General features: G+C 51.1%; 1 protein-coding gene across 5 annotated transcripts in view; it reads left to right on the forward strand.

Annotated features, from left to right (window-relative positions):
• Positions 1-19227, forward strand: part of LOC119387756 (semaphorin-1A) — a 177109-nt gene that overhangs the window by 77499 nt on the left and 80383 nt on the right. For 2 of the 5 annotated variants that reach the window (XM_037655264.2, XM_037655266.2), the window contains exon 2: positions 17084-17353. The exons of the other annotated variants lie outside the window; for them this stretch is intronic. In XM_037655264.2, coding sequence (XP_037511192.1) covers positions 17164-17353 — 190 coding nt within the window. In that variant the 5' untranslated portion in view covers positions 17084-17163. The remainder of the gene's footprint in view (positions 1-17083; positions 17354-19227) is intronic. 5 annotated transcript variants of the gene reach the window in all.

A 19227-nucleotide genomic window follows, 5' to 3' on the forward strand; every position in this document is an offset into this window, starting at 1 on the left:
ATTGTCCGTTTGTTTGAGTGTGTCACGCGCCTGTGCTCGCTTTATTTTAATTTCTTTCTTTCGCTTCTCACTTGGCCGTGTTGGGTGGAACGTATTACCGTTATTGCGTGCCACGGCTGCACTGGAGTGTAGGGTCCTCAGTCGTCTAGTTTCTTTTTCGTGCGTGTCATTACACACCTACGCGCATGGTTTAGAAGCCACGTTTTCGGTGTTTGTTTTCGCGGTGGCGTTTCGAGCAAACGAGAAAACGAAACAATGCATTTCGTCTTGCTTCAGCGCGTGTTTTTTTCTAGAAGACGCGTTAGGACCAAGGGCGTTTCGGTCAAAAAGAACGAACTTATTAGTGTCATGTTTGCAGAGCCCCAGTCATGCATGTTCGTGACGTACGCGTATTCGTGACAGCCAAGAAGCCCTTGCAAGCGTGCGCATGTGTGGCGTCACTGGGGGGAGAGCTTCATTCTTTCGAAAACAATGCCTCTTGGCTTCCCGCCAGCTCGTCGAGCAACGCTGGCACGATTCCGGCGCGCCGCTCTCAGTCAAACAAGAGCTCATCCGTCATTATAGAACGTTACACCGACCATGACGTAAGATGTGTAGCTGACGCATGTCTTGGAAGTAACACATGATCGTCCTGTACAACACCTCGTGTAGCGTCGCATGCATTTCAGTAACTCGTTCGTAATCTTCTCACAAGTACACATCATTGTATTGCACTGTGGTCGCATATACATAACGATAAATGTAATAATACACGTTGGTCTAGGCTATGGTGTCAGCCATGTTCTTTATTCGGAACACCCTGATCTTCCTCGTCTTCCCTCAGTCCTTGTCTAACTTCTTCACAACGTCCGCGTACGATAAATACAAAAGTTTAATAATTTGCTGGAGATGTTAGCTTGGCTGGTTGCTTAATCTGCTAATCAAGGTGCCATGAGATAACGTATGCTGTACGGCATATACAGCGATGACATAAAGACGCGAATATTACACACAGTTACAGATGCACATATACACAGAAGCTTCATTTACAAGGTTTCGTTGGAGCCTATCGACTTCACAAACAACAGCAGCACTATCGTGGAAAATATAACGCCGTATGGTACTTTGCCACGGGTTGACAATGTCCGTAACTCAAAGCTCAAGCCACGTGAACTGCAAGAGTAGTACCGCCTGGAGAGATTCGTACATGTGTTTGTGACACTAACTCCATGCCTATCGGCAACGAACTGTCGTGTATCGTACAGCAGTTATCGTGATCCCACTATGACGTCAGAATGCTGTACGGTGGGAACAGCACAGGTTCAGTTATTCATTGGCCAGCTTAAAGCACGCTCACCCCTCAACGTCATTCAAACACTCATTCGTGTATCGAGCTACTCATTCGTGTATCGTGTTTGCTATCGGAGAGGCAGGCAACTTCATTCACTCTTCGCTTCGAAATCGCGTCACCGCGATGACGCCGGCTTATTCACTCTCGCAGGTGTTTGTCAGCCGCCAGACCGCGCACGAAGTCGTATAGGTTGCCGCCATTGCGGCACCGACGCTCTTGTTCACCCGAATGTGTGTTCACGAGAGACTCTTGTATAGAGCCGTTTTCGAGAGTTATTCCGTGGTGACTTGCGAAACCGACCGCGCGGATGATAATGCGAGCAGGCACGCGGAGAACTTTTTGGCACGAGTCCCTCACGGCGGCCGCTATGTTGATTCTATTTCGGCGCAGCTCGTGGGAGGGTTTGCTCGGTAAACTCGGCCGTTTCTGTAGGCAGCTACCGGTCTGTAGCCTCTCCTGATTGGTGTATACATTCGACGGTGCTCGCCATAGACGTACGCTCGTTGGACGACAAACCACTTTGCGAAGTATATGGCCTGTCTGCTAGCGCTTCGGTTTGCGCCCACGTTGACCTCGACCCGCCTGTGATGAACACCAGCGTCTCTCCCTCTCTCTGAGCTCTTGATGAACACAGACTCACTCTTTCAAGCTCCAGAGCTCTGTCTCAGCGAGCTCGCGATCAGCTATGTAGCGCCGACCTCGGTGTCGAAGAGAACGTGGTTTTGTGTGTGTGTGTGTGTGTGTGTGTGTGTGTGTGTGTGTGTGTGTGTGTGTGTGTGTGTGTGTGTGTGTGTGTGTGTGTGTGTGTGTGTGTGTGTGTGTGTGTGTGTGTGTGTGTGTGTTGTGTGTGTGTGTGTGTGTGTGTGTGTGTGTGGTGTGTGTTGTGTGTGTGTGTGTGTGTGTGTGTGTGTGTGTGTGTGTGTGTGTGTGTGTGTGTGTGTGTGTGTGTGTGTAAACAGCTGCGTGCGTTGGAGTCACGCACGCCTCTGGCAGTGAGTGAGTTATCGCGCGAAATTTCGGCTTAAAGGGCTGGCTCCTCCTAGAAGCGCGAAGAGAAGCCTCGAAGGACACCCTGGCGAAGCCACGCGGCAGACTCTTCTCCTGTATATTTCACGTTCTACAATTCCACGTATAGTCTTCTAAAAGGCGACGCCCGGTCCTCGGCGACGTTCTTTGGAGGTTTAGCCCTGGTCTCTTCCAACAACAAGATGAAAGCATGGAGAGGAGGGACTCGAGGCAATGAAGGGGGGGGGGGGGGGGGGCGACATTGCGGCGCTCGAGGCGTCCAAGCCCGTCGTGTTCGTTTTCGTAGTCCTCTCGCGCGCGATGGCGCGGAGGCGTGAGCGGTTGGCTTCTCATGCACCGTCGCCCACGCTACAGAGGGCCGTTTTCATACCACGGCCTGCCACAGCAACAGCGTGCCCTTACTGTGTGCGCGCGCGTGTGTGTGTACGTATACGTGAGTGAGGGACCACGCAAAGCGTTTATAGAAAACGCACCAACACCACACAGCACGACGACGACTCCCCGTCGTGTTGTGTAGAAGAGATCGAGAGGGCCGCGCCTGCATTGCTTGCTTCGTAGAGCACCGACTCGGTCGCGCGAGCAGAGCAAGCGCGCATGCGCGACTTCGAAAGGAGGTTGCCGCTATAGCTATATATAGCGTCGCGCGCTGTGCTACGTCCCGAAGCTGTAACGAAGCGGTCCGCTGGAGCATGGCGGCGAGTCTGCGCGACTGTGTGTACGTATGTGTAGGCTACTACTATGGCGGGGCGCTAGACTCAAGCCAGCGGTTGTGTGCCTCCCCCCCCTTTCGGTGACAACTCGCGCCGACACAGGTCCATCCTGTGGCCGAGTCGCTGGAGCGTGGTCTCGCTCGGCCACTGCGTCTACCCGCCAACGCTCGCCGTCTCTCTCCTTCTCTCTCTTTGGTCTACAAAAAACGTCGTCGCGCGCCCGTTGCCGTAAACAATGTCGCCGTTGCCGCTGCTCTCCTGAGGATAGATGGGTCACCTCTATCTCTATGCGACCTTAATACAATAGAGCCGAAAAGAGAATGGTGTCTCGCAAGAAAGAAAAGAAAAAAGCTACGCCCGGTTGCGTCTTGTACGCGAGCGTGTACGAAATCGGGATTTGTGCGTCGTTAAACTTGGAAAATAAAACGTCGTGGCTGTCTCGAAATTTAATATGAATTTCGCAACCGCCACGCCCCCTTTCTTTAACGCCCACGGAATCGCACGGTTTTCTCCTTTGCCTCTGTTTTATTTACTTCATTTTTTTTTTTCGCATCGCATGCGTGGTCATTGCGTACCGTCGTTTGTTAAGTAAGCGCCTCGTCCGAGCTATAGCGCGCGTCCGCTCGTGTAATATGCAACGTTCCGTTGCCTCGCTTTTCGATCCGCGGGATGAACAGCAACGTATAGCGAAATGCCCGCGTTTTTGTTTGCGACGTCTCGTTAAATAAAGGCGACAGACCGAAAAAGAGTCTCCGGGGGCCTTTCTTCCAGCGTTCATTGTGTGTGGCGCGATGTATCCACCCCGCGGGACACTGTCATTTTTTCAGATGCGCGTGACGGAACTATATAAGCCTATACTTTTCGCGCGTCAGGAACTGTTTGTGACACGTCGACGTTAAAAAAAAAGAGAGATATAGCGACACCGCCTTCAAGAATGACGTCTGTGAAAGAGGCGCATTCGTGGAGGTGAGCCAACGAGGTGTGCCTCTCTGAAATGGCCGGGTGCGTGCGTAAAAAAGGTTGGCCCACGTGATTGGCAGTCGGCAGCAAGCAGTAGCCGTGGGCGCACGCCTAGATTTAGCGGCGTCCGTGACCGGGACAGGGCATTCCTATTGTGCCGTCTCCGTCGAGCGCCCACGTCGCCTAGCCCTGCTCATGCCGCATAGCACAAAGCGTATACGCCTGTGTTGCTGCATGGGGCCGAATGGCACACTTCGTGCGGCGTTTATTATTTGAATTAAGGCCGACTTCAACGATATTTGGGACCACATAAAACTGTGCATGAACAGGTAGAAAAAAAGACGACGACCATGGAAGAAAATGAAAGAGACGAGGCGCAGTCTCTAAAGAAATAGAGAGTTATATGTATAAATGAGGGAAAGGCGGATAGTTCGACCAGAATTGAAGCACCCGGTCTGCTACCCTGCACTATAGGGGAAGGGGAAAGAAAGATGGAAAAAGAGCGGAGAGAAGAGCAGGCGCGCAAAAGCAGTTTTTCTTTTTTAATATAGGGTATAGTCTAAAGCTGTCTAGATTTAGCAGCTGGACAATGACGCAGAACTCCGAACCTCGAGAGCCAACGCAGCGACTGCAGGCGCAGGACTTAGCTGCAGGCTGGTGTCCGTGGTGGCGCGCTCAGTGGTCTCGGTCATAAGCTTGCCACTATAGGCGTTCTCGCTGTCTGCGGGCGAATTGTAAATATTATAGTACTGTTGATAGAAGACAAAAAATAAACAGAAGATCTCAGCCCTATAGCTTCGTCAGGCTAGGCTCCACGGCGTTTTTCCTCGATACATAGATTATCTAGCCAATATTACAATTTGGTGCAGTTGGCTCTTAAAGTATGACATGCGTGCGTGTGCGATGGACCTCAGAAGTTTACTATAGACTAAAAAAGAATCAATTTAATTTACCATGTGAGAAAATCAGAGGCACAAGAGGTAGCAGCTGTCATAACCAACGAGCTCAGTAGTGATGGCAGAATGCCCGCTTGGATGCAGCATGACTGGAGGGGAAATGAATAATTGAAACACATGCATATACTCGAGGCAAAAGTGCCGATATCTACACGCGCACGTTATTAGGCGCCGAGCGTCTGCGGTCACACCGGTCTTTTTATTTAAGTAATATCGGTCACACTTTATACAGTAGACGACTCGGCTAACCTGTCATGGGCTTTCTACGTGTTTTTGTGACAATGCTTTCTTCGATAGCAAGGCGCAAACGGCCTGCCTGCCACAGGTCTCGTCGACTGATGCTCGTATTGAGGAAGGCACCGTTCGATGGTGGTACACTGTTTCTTTATTTTTATTTTTATTACATTATCTGCGCAGTTTTACGAAAAAACGCCAGGCCTGCGCGGAAAGCGCAGCACAGTCACAGCGAAAGCTGGAAGAGCGGCATTTCTAGAGCCCGTTATAAACTCTCCTGTGGCTACTAATACAGGTACATTGGCAACGTACCCACTACGCCACAAAGCGTAATTTTTGGGAAGTTGGGAAGCACCCAGCACGACATTATTCGTTGTTCTGCGGAGAAGCGAGGTACCATATGTAAGCGATTATGTGCAGTTTGTTGATGCGGCGGTTGATGACGATGAATAATTATAGTTGCGCCCTTTGTAATGGGTTGGAAGCTTTAAACGACCCACTAGTTACGTAATGCATATTGTGTGACGTCCGGTCGTTATTTAACTGTCCCACCACGCATTATAACACACTTTAACCGGAGGAACGTAGAGCGAGAGAGAGAGAGAATCGACTTTATTGAGACCCTGAGGAAATGGATCATGGGAGCCTTATGGGCTTCCTTGGCAACCAACAGAAAAGTGCACTTGCGAGGAACCCACTACGCTATAAATCATTGTAATTTTTGAGAAGTAGGGCAGTAGGCACTGTGCCATTTTTCGTCATTCTACAGACAGCCGTGGCACCTGCTAAACGCATGTAAGGCATTATGCGCACTTTGTTGATGCTGTGCATGATGACGACGAAGAATTATGGCAGAGCTCTTTGTAATGGGTTGGAAGCATTCAACAACCTACTCGTTGCGCAATTCGCATTGTGTCACGCCTGGTTACAGAATTCGCGTTGTGCGACGCTTGGTGCTTATTCTACTCTTTTACCACGCTATATTGCATATGCTAATGTGGTTCCTTCCCGACATGAAGCCTGTATAGGACCTTTTTGCAAAGCAGTTTCAAGCGCCGGCATGGCTCAGAGGTTGAATACTGGGCTCCCACGCAGAGGGCCCAGGTTCGAACCTCGTTCCATCCTGGAATTTTTTCTTATTTAGTTTTTTTTTTCTTATTTCGAGCGATACTGGTTACGGACACCGGCGGCGGCGGCGGCGGACAACTACGGCACCAAAAGCGGCCGGTGATATGATCTCATAACAGCTTTCGCTGTAAAACTCTTCCAGTGGCATCGAAAAACACGCGTCTGAGTGGTCGTCATTGCGTCTTCATTCGAACGCTCCACGCGTGTCTTTGTGACCGTCGCGGTCCCCTGCTCCCAATTACCGTCCTTTTCCCCTGAACGCCGGTTTGAAGGAAGCGGCACAGCAAAACACACTCATAGATCTTTCTTTCTGTCGAAACGAAAAAAAGAGAGAGAGAGAGCGTAAGCACAACGCACAGCAGAGGGTTTTTGCGCCCCACACACAATTCTAAGTGGTTGCGTCTTCGCATGCAATTTCGGAGGCCACTGCAGGCAGTGTTGCAGCGAATGAGGACAACGTTGTATATGCTATGCATCACGAAAAAAGAGATAGAAAGAAGAAGAAGAACGGTGTCTCTTCTTTGAGAGCCTATAGAAGTCGGAAAAATCGCCGAAGGCTTCTGATCTCTTTTTGGACCGATCATTCGCGAGCGCGCACGCTTATACATGCACAAGCTTGTATGCATCAAGCCCCTTGATGCATGCGCCTACACAGCTCCTCCTGTCGCCGCCGTATATAATCTGGTTCTTTTCCTGAGCCTGTTTCGTTCGGAGACGTGACTGCCGGCTGCACATGCTCGCTCTCCGCATGACGGGACGTATAGGAGCCGAGCCGACACGACACCGCCAGAGCCTCGCCTTGTGTGCATTCGTGCCATGTCTCGTGTGTTATAAGAAGGCACGCGCTTCCCCGGATGGAGAACTGTGAGTGTCAGACGTAAACCGCGCAGTGATTTCATCTTTTACTTTGAAGTAGTACATTGTACTTTGAAGCCTGTACTATAGCTGTGTATACCGGCTCCGGGTGGAGGAGCCGTGGGCAAAGGCAACGCCGCGCATCTCAAACTCCCACAGCCGGCCGAGAGCGATGTTCGAAGCCGCGCGCTTCGTGGGGTGATGCCGCCGCCACGACAGCACCGTCACGCGCGAGCTGCGACAAGCGGTTCACGAGGCCTCGTGTCGCTCGGCGTGGCCTGCTGCAAGCGCATCTCCGTTTTCTTCGTTTCCCCGTATACTTTAGTTGCGTGCATTGAACACCGGAATAGGGGCGTCGCGCTTGAGAGACTATTGCCGCGCTCCTCCGGTTAGCTCTCTTCGCTGCAGCTTGATTTTCCGCGTAGGATTAACCGCAAAGCGCAGCTGCACGCTGCTTTCTTTTTTTTTTTTTGTTGTCTTTTTAGAAGGCTCATTTGTGTCGCCCTGCTCGCGGTGCCGTTGTTAATTACCGCTGTTGCATGATAATTTAGGTTGTAACTCCTAATGCGCACTTAGTTTAGTGGTTACTAGTCGCGGACGGTTGATTATGAGGCGTGGCCTAGCTTGGCGGACTCGTCCAGAAGTTCGCCTGTTACGTACAAGGCATTATTGCATCGTTCGCAAGGATGTCGCCAGAATGTCGGTCTTGCGTAATCTTCGTGCGTTATTCCGTATTAATTTGCAATTCGATTGACCTCAATCGATATGCAGGATATGCGTCGTTCTCTCATTCTGAGCCTTGCCTTATATAAACATAGCTGTGCAACTCGATTGCGTTAATGTTCAACGCGAAAGCAGTTAAGCTGATTGCGGCTCCGTACTCTGCTCTTCTCTCTTCCCTGTATTCGAAGCTGATTGAGAGCAGAGCTTACCAGGCGTATGAGCAGTCAAGGATGGTTCATAGGTGCACCATTCTTCGCTTTTCCTATCGTGGCACATTTTGCGCCGTAGCACCGGATCACAACAAATGGTCACCATCTAGCCCAGATGCTTACTTAGGCAACCACTTAGTATATACTCTTGCGCCGACTGCATGCAACTAAGATCACATTTGAAGTCCTCCTGCGCTTCTTCTAGTACATGCACATCTCACGTGGCAGTTGTAAACATCTTTTTCCTCCCATTTGCAAATGAATAGAGATGCAGATACGTATCTCACTCAAATACTGTTTCGGTGTTCCTATTGATATATTCTACGTCCGTATAAGGGTCTGCAGCCTGTGTTCCTTTGTGTATTCGACTCTTCACGCCGTTGTCGAGTTGTGAATGTATGCCGGACGTTTCCATGGTCGCCGGCAGGGCAGCACACGCACTCACTCGGCCACGGTGCACCGAACTGCGGTGCACAACGAAGCGTGAGACCACACCCCCGTGCCATGCTGCCGGCGGCTCGGCTTCTGTTCTGTCTGTCCAACTGACCGGCTCTCCGTCTCTCGCTCTGATCAGCGCTCGGCGCAAGCAACCACGTCCAACGTTTCACGTCGGTAGCCCTCGCACACGTCCTCCTGTACACCGAGCACACGCCGCCGTGACTGGAAGCCGGTCTTTTCTGGAGGCGTCGCGGCCCGACAGTTCCTTGTGTGCCGCCACCGCGGCTGTCCGGTCGCGTTGCGTTTCTGCACGACAGGCCGGCCGACGCGGCGGCGGTCTCTCCTCGCATGCGTGAGAGCCTTTTGTCCCCATCTGTCAGAGGCAAAGGAGCAGGACCGCCTCCCTCCTGTTACGCGTCTTAATTCTTGTCCGGTGCCACCGTCCTGTCTCCTTTGTCGTACATAAGCGTTCCTGCGCCACCCGGGAGCCGGCGATGCGTGTAGCGGGGCGCGGCGGTTCCGCTGACGTGTCGCATCGACGTTGCTCCTCTGGCTTGTCGTGAGATGCGTGCATCATGCCATGTGAGAGTCATACCGCGGTGAAAGGGCAGTGGGGGGTGGTGCGGGGCGCGCCGTGTTACGAGACGAAGCTCAGCCCCGACACGGCTTATCCGTGTCGGGGCTAAATTATACGGTTCACGTGAAAGCGGGATTTGCGATCTGTCATCCTCCTTTCCTTCTTTTTTTTTTTTTTTGTCATATTGTAGCCTTCGCCTCCTCCCGAGATTTGTTTAGCAGCGCTCATGTCTTATTCGAGTAACCCTGGCACGGACGTAATCCGTTCTTCGCATTAATATTCGTCGGGGCAGACATTTCACCGTGACATTTCGTACGACGTAAGTTACGCGTTCCGGGAATAATCACAGCTGTGTCGAATTGATGAGACAGGTATCCCTTTGAATGACAGTCATTTGTATACGCCTACGTGCTCTCCGGCGCTTGTCAGACGTTTCATACGTGAGCACGGTTGCATGTCCAAGATGCGATATTACCACCTCATCTATCCGTTGATATATATATATGTCTGCTATTCGTGGTATGAAAGCTCACTTTCTAACGGAAAAAGTGAAAATTTGAGCTCGCGATGCCTTGAAGCGACCGCATCTCGCATCTCGCCCAATTTGCAATATCGCAGTGTGAGCGCAGTCTCCGCAACAACCGTTTCACATCGTCTGTCACGGAGGCCGTTCGCGTTACCATGCCCAACCCGCAGGGCTACCTCCTTTTCCCGTGCGAAAGGTCACATGGGAATCGCCGCACGCGACTGCCGAAAAAAAGAAGGGGCGTTCCTCTATCGGCGGCATTGGCCCGTCGTCGGATCGGAGGTCCCGCTTCGCTGTCCGTGCTTAAAGGGACACTAAAGGCAAATAACAATTTATGTCAGAGTGAAAGCCCAATGTATTCTAAAACGGCAATATTATCAACAGCAGTGCCCTGCTTACCGAGAAATTAAGCTAAATGTATCACATGATGAGCGCCACGAGTGGGACATTTTCAAAGTGATCCCGATGACGTAGGGATGTCGGCCTACAATAAATCACTAGTAATCAAACTAGCAGCAGTAAAAAAAGAACATTCCGAGCATCAAAAGACGTAATAAAATGCTGTTTGTTCGTTTCTGCTTGATTCATGGAAAACAAAACCTCCGTGGCGTTGCCATGGGGAACGGCGCGCGTGGTTCAAAGGTTCCGTTTTCGCCGAACTGTGCCTCGCCCGTTTCAGTGGTAGTTTCGGGATTGCGTACTGCCGTGCGTGTTTTGCGCGCTCGTGAAAGTCGCTCTGACAGAAAGTTCGACAAAATGCCGCATGCGTGTGATATTGCCGGATGCCCGAATGGTGCACAACGCCAGTGCTGCAGCAAGGAAACCGGTGTGTCTTTTCACTGGTTGCCGCGGAATGACCACTTACGCTCGAAGTGGCTTAGTGTCATGCCATTGCGCCAGTGTGCTAAACAGTCAAAACCTCTGCGTGTGTGCTCGCTGCACTTTCGTACTGAGGATTACGAGACCAACCGCAACTTGGTGACGGCTTTGAATGTGCCCATCCGAGCAAGCATAGAGTTAATATACTGACTCTAGAGGAAAAGCTGGGCCGCGAGACCTATAACCACAAGAACGCTGACATCTTGGAACGTTGTCATTCTTGCCATCACATATCAATCCTAAAGAAGCATTTGCACAATTAAAAACTTGCGGATATTGTTTTGTGTTTATTTTGAATACTTCTACGAAAGAATACGACGGCTATTTATGCAATTTACTGCGCGCGGAAAGGAGCGTTTGCAGGCTGGTTAACTAGATGGCACCACCATATCAACACTCGCGAGTACGCGAGTGTGTGCTTGCGGCAGATTGCGCCGGTTTGCGCGTCGTGTTAAAGCCCCTGAAACTTCGTTCGCGACGTGTATCTCGTAGTTGTCATAGTGTCCCGTTGTGTGCGTTTTCTGTCGCCGCATACCACTCGACTTCATGTGACAGCCCTTTTTTTTCTTTCGAACTGGAAACTTCAGTGCATCAGTGCAAACCAGGACGGACGGCAAAGAAGAGATGAGACAAGCCCTGAAAGTTATGTGCGAACTAGTCGCAACCGATTTTTTAAATACTTTTTAACGGCGATAAAGCTTCGTGGGCCGTGTAACTTTAGTTTCGATTGAAGCTTTCGGGAGCTGTCTCACTCACATTCGCCGCTGCATGCTGCAATCGACATTTTTCTGCTTTACGGCTCTCTGCGCTGAAGTACGGCAGCAATGAGCTGAAAAAGAACGTGGATACAGGTGTCTCGCCATTGCAAGTCGAATCAGCGCGCGACCACGGCCTACGGACTTTGCTTCGAGCGTCGAATCTGTCGAGTGACCTTTGTGCCAGCGAACGGAGAAACTTTGGTAGGGAGCGCCTAGTAAAAACCATGCACAAACAGGTGGAAATTTTAACTGTTATCAACCGGACCAGCTGCACAGACAACCGTACACTAACACACGGCTTCACGCATCAAAACACAGCTGATGTTCTCTGAACAGCGCGTAGCTGGGCTTAGGTTGGTAGATTAAAACTGATTACTACCGTCAAATATAGCGAGCGTCTCAGGGTCTGGCAACGCTGGCAACGATCGTTTTGTTCCATCATGGCGCAACCCATGTGGTTATAGGTTTCAATGCATGGGCCATATGGGGAGCTTTTCCTCTAGGGTCAGTATATTAACTCTATGCGAGCAAGTCTTTGCCGCAGCGCCGTTGTTGCTACTGTGGGTCCCGCTACTTCCGCTCGGCTGCTACTAGTGTCGGCGGCCGCGCAGTAAAAGCGGGCAACGTTGGGCACGGCAGCAGTGACGTATGAGAGTCGTATTTTCAGGCGGGAGATTTGAAGCGCGCTAACGCGATGCGGACCATTAAAAACGCGTTTTTATTTCAAAATAAGCACTTCCTTGGCACAAAAGCAGCGCTACGAGGTTTCTGGACCGCTATTTCAACAATCAACGTCGACTTAATATTTGCCTTTAGTGTCCCTTTAAAAATGTTTAGGCCACCCCGCCCCAGCCTCAGGAGCTCTATATAGCGTGAAATAAACGTAACAAGAAGGAAGAAAGAGGGAAGCGGCAGCAGCAGGGTCGGCGTGTCCACGGTTTCCTGCGTGCCATCTGCGCGCGCATGCGGTCGCTGTGCACCGCCGCCCGTCGATGCATGACGGGCGGTTCACAGCGGGAACGCGTACAGCCGGCACCAGTAGCGCCCGCAGGAGCATCGGTCGCATCCTCGGCTTCTCTTTCGGCGACCCCGTAGCGCGGATGCGTGGTTCCGCGATGCGTCGCACGTTGCTTCCGCCGCCTGCTGCGGCGCAGAGGCGCGTCGCGTCGCTCGTGGTCCACTCTGTAGGCAAACAGGGCAAACATCCATCCACGCATGGCACGTTGCATCGCTTGTGCCTCTTAGCCGAACCAACGGAGCTTAATAGAACGCCAGCTGCACTTGTTCGAGCGTGTGTCATACATCGAGCGCAAGAACAAAGGACGTTAAAGAACCCAAGATGGTCGAAATTTCCGGAGCCCTCCACTACGACGTTCCTCATAATGACATCATGATTTTGGCGCGTAAAATCCTAGCAATTAAGAGCAGATGACACGTTTTCCTGTTCATGTATACGCGCGTATCAACTGTTTTGTGTTCACTGCTTGTATAAGTCCACGATGCTATCACTTCTGGCCTCTCCATATCTATATGTCTTTTTTTATCGCCAGCTAACGTCAATTCCTTATTCACATTTCTAAACTTTATTCATGATAAATTTCGTGTTAATTGCGTTCGAGACATTTCTCGTGACAGTTACTTGTGTATGGGACGCTGGCTATCCGGGCATTCGCATTCCTTGAACTGGTTCACCTGTCGCATTGTTGGATAATGCAGCTGGACGACGCCTGCTTATTTACTGGATATCCAGCGCTATACCACTCCCATGACAGCCCTCCTCGAGCAGGCATAAAGAAAGGAGAGGCCACCTTCTCGGGATGAGAACCCGCACCATGCTACCGAGCGCCAGTTCGGGTTACGTCTCTCCCTTTCACAAAAGCCGGTTAGTTACCGGTGGCACTGGGAATCGAACCCAGTACTTCCTGCACTGGACGCTCTACCGCTTCACAACAGCGGTGGTTAGTTCGCAGTGTGCACCGACCGGAAGCTAAGCACGGTGGAAGGGTTTCCTTTTCAGCCTCTCGGCTCTGACTGAGACAGATGTCACCCTCCGCGTCTGGGCCTGAATACGAGCCGGCACCGCTGACAAGCTTGTCTGCACTTTGCCAACTCTCCTCGTTCCCAGTATAATTAAGTCGAAGCGCCATCGTATTTCAACTTGTGTGCGTTCGTTCGTACGTCCGTTCCTTTGTTCCTGCATTCATTCACCCTTTCGCTCATTTATTCATTAATCCGTCCATTCGTTCCTTCCTTCATTCACTCATCCATCAATTCGTTCACTTATCCGCAAGTCGCCCCAAAATGGCTTTTGTCTGTACATGTATGTGACTTATCCGCAAGTCGCCCCAAAATGGCTTTTGTCTGTACATGTATGTGTGTGAAAAACTCACAAGGTCCCTTACGCATTCGCTCTAGGAGACTCGAAGGCCAAAGCCTTCTTCTTCTTCTTCTTCTCCTTCTCAGTCGATGTATTTAGTGTCCCTGCTGGACACTATGGATAGATGTATTGATCCTCCCACGCCCCGCTCCGAAAGCTGTCTGACCTAACGTGGTTTTGCACTGCCTCCAAGATCGGAGGCATTGCAAGCTTTCTGCACCTCACCTGGTTTTGCACAGCCTCAGTGATCGGTCTACCTTTAACCAAGCGACGATGTCATGGTGATGTAATCACGTGATGACTTTTTGCATCGCTCGTGTTGACGCCGCCGACGCCGATGGTCAATTATTGCGTTTTAATGAGGCATCTAAGGTATCGCCTTAATATCTCAAGTTTCAGCTGGGCGGTCCTACGGGCCAACAAATCAGGTGCATCAGCGTTGCGCTAAGTTGCGCCAAGTTCGAGTGAGGATAGGGGACGCGCGCCGGTTTGCGCGTGCGTGCGGTGCACGGTGGCCCGCACAATCTACGGCCCGGTGGCCGGCGGACGGACCGGGGCGAACCCCCTCTGCGGCGCACTCGTTGTCAATGACCGCTAATGACCCCGAACTTTCCGAGAGGACCCTCGTGCGGCGGCGGCGGCGAGCGGCAGTAGTAGTCGGTCCGCTCCTCGGCCCCGAACGTGCATCGCCGGCCCCGGAATTAGTTGGTGTGGCCCCGCCGCCAACTCGGTCGTGCGCCGAACTTTGGGGGGGGGGGGGGGGGGGGGCGAAATGTCGCCCCCTTTTTATCAAAACTTGACGCTCGGCCTGTCTTGCGTTTCTTTTTATCGACCCCCGCCTCGGCCTCATTGCTTTTCAACCGCGTCTATCGTATATCTGTGCGCGGCGTCTCCTTTCCTTTCCTTGTTTGTCCCAAACAAATTTGCTCCAAGTCCTCCGAGATCCTTCGTGCTGGCTGACACGACTGATCTCGGAGGACTTCGAACCAAGTTGGAATGAATGGATGATAGCCGACGTATCCTGCGAGCTAGCTGTCGAGCGCGAGTTCGCGGTTTCGATTACCGCTTTCAGAAGGGGCCAGGCTATGTAAAAAAAAGATGATAATAAAACTGATAAACAAATGAATAAGAACGAATGATAAAGCACTTAATGGCTTGATTAAGATTGAAGACAACGTTGCTGTTTTCAGAGCTGATAGCCAACATTAGCCGACCCTATAGCCGTCACGTAGCGACACTATATAGCCGACAATCATTTCAACATTTTCAGCCAGTATTATGAATCACTTCTCCAACTGTAGCCAGTGCTGAGCGGTGCTGATAACATGCGAATAAATACGGTAATTGAATTCGGTCCCGTATACATCGTATGCCCCATTACACAACGTGGATGGAAGAGAACCAGGAAACGTGATCTACAAGGAGGGAGAGAAAGAGAGAGAGAGATCGTCCGTGCTTTTCTGATCAAAACGGTTGCCGCTAATTGAAAGACCACGTGCAGACAGAATGCGTGGCATACTGGGAGTCGATCACTGCTGGCGACCTTCGTGGTCTGGTGACTGTGCAACTTTCGGACGTTAAGCATGCACTTGCATTGATTATTGAAGACGATTACATTTTATGAAGAGGCTAGTCCTGGCCTGCTTCCCGCTCTGTTAAACACGAGTTATTATTATTATTATTATTATTATTATTATTATTATTATTATTATTATTATTATTATTATTATTCGCGTTAAAGCGGTTTTTTATTACAGGTAATATTGAGGAGTTATGATTGAGCAGTCATCTTTTTTTTTTTCAGTTCGTCCTCCTCCTCCTCCTCCTCCTACTACTACTGCTGCTGCTGCTGCTGCTGCTACTACTACTACTGCTACTACTACTACTACTGCTACTACTACTACTACCACTACTACTGCTGCTGCTGCTGCTGCTGCTGCTGCTGCTGCTACTACTACTACTACTACTACTACTACTACTACTACTACTACTACTACTACTACTACTACTACTACTAACACTACTAACTTGAACTGGCCGCTAATTTCTTCTTTTCTACTAGATTACGTGTAATCGCTGCACGTATATTTTGCCGAGTTGGGCGAGAGAGTATGTATGGCGCTGGACGCACGCGAGTGCGCGGACACGAAGAGGCCTTGAAAGTGCGGCGAGACGGTTGCTAGGCGCATGTCTCCGAGAGGAAACGTCCGCTTAAGCAGCGCCCGGCCGTCTCGGCATATATACACACACATGCGCGAAGGTCACACGCCGCCGTTCCATGCACGGAGCGGGCGAATTAAAACGGCCCTACTGTTTGGAAGTATACAGGATCGTAAGAATCTGCGAGGAGGCCAGTTGTTTCTGGCACCGTTAAGCCGTTGCCGCATGGGTCGAAATGAGTCGGTTGCCAAGCGGTTTGGACGGCATCGAAAGCTGTCGCTATGTAAGCCTCGACGAGAATCTTAATGTCCATGGCATCTTAATGTCCGGCACGTCTGACCTACACTCGCAAGCGGTCCAACTCTTATACGCAGACCACGCGCTGGAGTTTAAAATTTTATAGAGGACGCGGATAGATTTCGTTCCTGTGTTGAAGCATACACTCATTAGTGTACGCTGGCCGTGACACCTTCTTTTTTTTTTTTTAAGTAGTGAATTCTGGCCTGCATGTTCGTTTTCTTCTCTTTTTTTTTTATCTTGGTGTTTTTTTTTGCTTCGGACGACCACGGATAACTCGAGTCGGGAATCGCTGTTCTTGCCAAGTACAGCACGTGCGAGTTTTGAAAGACGTGATCTATGTTCAAGGCATTAAAAAATAATAAAACTTGTTGGTGTGTTTGCACAGCTATAGCTCTGGATAGCCGATGTGTTCGCGAACGCCGTCACATTTCGGTGACATGCGTATGCGTGGTGCGACCGATAGATTCAAATTGTACTCTGCCCGCCGCGGTGGTCTTGCGTTTATATGGTACTCGACTGCTGACGCAAAGGTTGCGAGATCGAATCCCGGCCGTGCGGCCGCATTTCGATGGAGGCAAAATGCTGGAGGCCCGTGTACATAGATTTAGGTGCACGTTAAAGAACCCCAGGTGGTCGAAATTTTCGGAGCCATCCACCACGGCGTCCCTCATAATCATATCGTGGGTTTGGGACGTAATACCCCAGCAGGTATTATTGTTTTGTCTAGAAAAATATGCATGTGCTCTTGACGATCCCGTGCCATGTTTCCACTCTATTTGTCTTTTCTCACTGATACTCTAATGTTCTCTAATCGAACAGTGCTTGAACCCTCATCTAGTTTATAGGCACGTTGCCTAAGGAGTGTGTGTGTGTGTGTGTGTGTTAGTGACACTAGTGCCTCTTCTGACGGTGCATTTGCATCTTTCTGTGCGTGCAGGACCAATGGGCGCTGTAGCGCAACAGGACATCGTCTTCGTGCACCGGGCCGTGCGCCTGTAGGCGCGCCCGCCGTGTGTCATGGGGCGGCAGCCGGCCCCTGGCGGCACCTCTTGTTCGCCGCCTCCACCGCCGCGGTGGTCCACGTCGTGGCTTTCCAAGTTGCGGCTGGTCGGAGCCCTAGCCGCGGCGCTCGTGCTCACCCTGGCCGAACCTGCGCACGCCGCCTGGCAGGATGCCCTCATCGCCAAAAAGACCGTCGCCCAACTGCGTGAGTACATACACGATTATATGACGTCACTTGCTTGTTCGTTCTTTCTCCTTACAACATTTGCCTTGCGACAAACATCTTCAGTTAAAAAGCCTTTCTGCCGGCGCTGTTCATGGGATTTTTGTGCGTCGGGACGAGTCTATGCTTCTTGCGCAAGCTCAGTAACCTGCTGAGTAAGCGCAGTCTGAGGACTGCGCTTACTCAGCGACGAGACTGTACACACTTACAGTCGCGTCGCATGTGGCCAAAAAAACTACATTTCTTTTGCGCGGCCGCAGAAGTCATTTAAAGATAATCGTAGTGCTTGATGGCATATCGGATCGGCTTGGTGCTTGAACACAACAGCGCGAAAGACAGGACCAAGGAAGAAAAGGCACGTGTACGACGCTGTTTTTGCGCTGCTGTTCAAGCACCGCGCATTTCAACCAGTCTGCCATTCTACATCGGAGCGGCTTGACAGATCGTACAACGAAGCTTGAAATATATGTCAGCGTGTGACCTCGGGCTCGCTGGCAACTTTCCCGTCGGCGTCGTCTCTAACTGTCCTTGTACCTCACAAACTCGCACTATGTACACATGCACGAAACCACCGCGTTCGTTGGCGCACAACTCACTGGGCCACCTGTATACATAGCGGTGCCAAATGTGACACATTTCTCGCTCGAAAGCTCAAGAGATCGGGAAGGATCTCCTTGTCCTCCTCCTCAATCTCGTGCGCATCGGAGCGCGTGACATGGCGCATCGTATAGAGCAACACTATATAATATAGAACGACCCAAATGACAGGTGTCGTTCGCAGCCTCACTTCAAACCTTTTGAAAAAAAGACTGTGCGTGACATACTGCGCGTACGTGGTGCGTGGCTTCACCCCGTTGAGCCGAGCCCGTTTGGAAGTGTTATTTCCAGTCGCCTAGCTCCCTCGCACGCCTCTGCACTAGTGGCACCGGCCGTCACAGGCGTCCCGCTGAGCTGTAATCGACTACACGGTAGCTCGGGGCGTGGGAGCGGCGCCGTTAAAAGCCTATAGCTGACTGGCTTGACGCGCGCGCTACCGTGCGCAGTGTAATATCAGCAGCAGCAGCGGGAAATAGCTGTCCCTGACGACTCGCTAAGCGCGTGCCCGTCAACCTCGAATCCGCGACGCGCGTTGCGTGTAATACCGCGAAGGAAAGAGCGAGGCTGTCGGCACGGCTCGCCGAGCGTAACGGACTTCGTGAGCATGCCTTTCTGAATAACATGACGAGCTCCCTGCAGCCGTGCTCCCAATTCCATCAGACTTGTTTAAGCGGCACTCAGTATGCACGCAACCCCATGACGATCGCAAATGCGCACGTTTCCGGCGAAACATGCATGCGTGTTGCTAGCTCGTTTCATATACAAAGCGCTCATTTTTCGGAGATAGAAAATAAGAAAAACAAGCAAACGTAGTGTACATACTTCGTGTTCAGTGCAATGTCTTGGCAGGCACCCGCTCTATAGGTGATGCGAGGCATTCGCATGTATGCAGGCATGGTTAATAATAATATCTGTGGTTTAACGTCCCAAAACCACCACATGATTATGAGAGACTCCGTAGTGGAGGGCTCCGGAAATTTCGACCACCTGGGGTTCTTTAATGTGCACCTAAATCTAAGTACACGGGCCTCAATATGCAGGCATGGTTACAAAAACATCTACATACTAGCTCAAGTGCGTGTGGCGGCAGTCGGACTGCTCTCGATGCCTTCGCTCGCACGTACGCCTTTTCCTGCTCTTTCTGTATCTGTAACTGCGACGTTACGCTCCCGCGCGACCCTGAGAATCTGGGGGACAACCGGCGTGGCTCGAAACCCGTTCGCATCTGCATCCTCCTTTGCGTGTCACCCGTATGTACA

This window comes from Rhipicephalus sanguineus, chromosome 3 (assembly GCF_013339695.2).
Source record: "Rhipicephalus sanguineus isolate Rsan-2018 chromosome 3, BIME_Rsan_1.4, whole genome shotgun sequence".
NCBI lineage: Eukaryota > Metazoa > Arthropoda > Arachnida > Ixodida > Ixodidae > Rhipicephalus > Rhipicephalus sanguineus.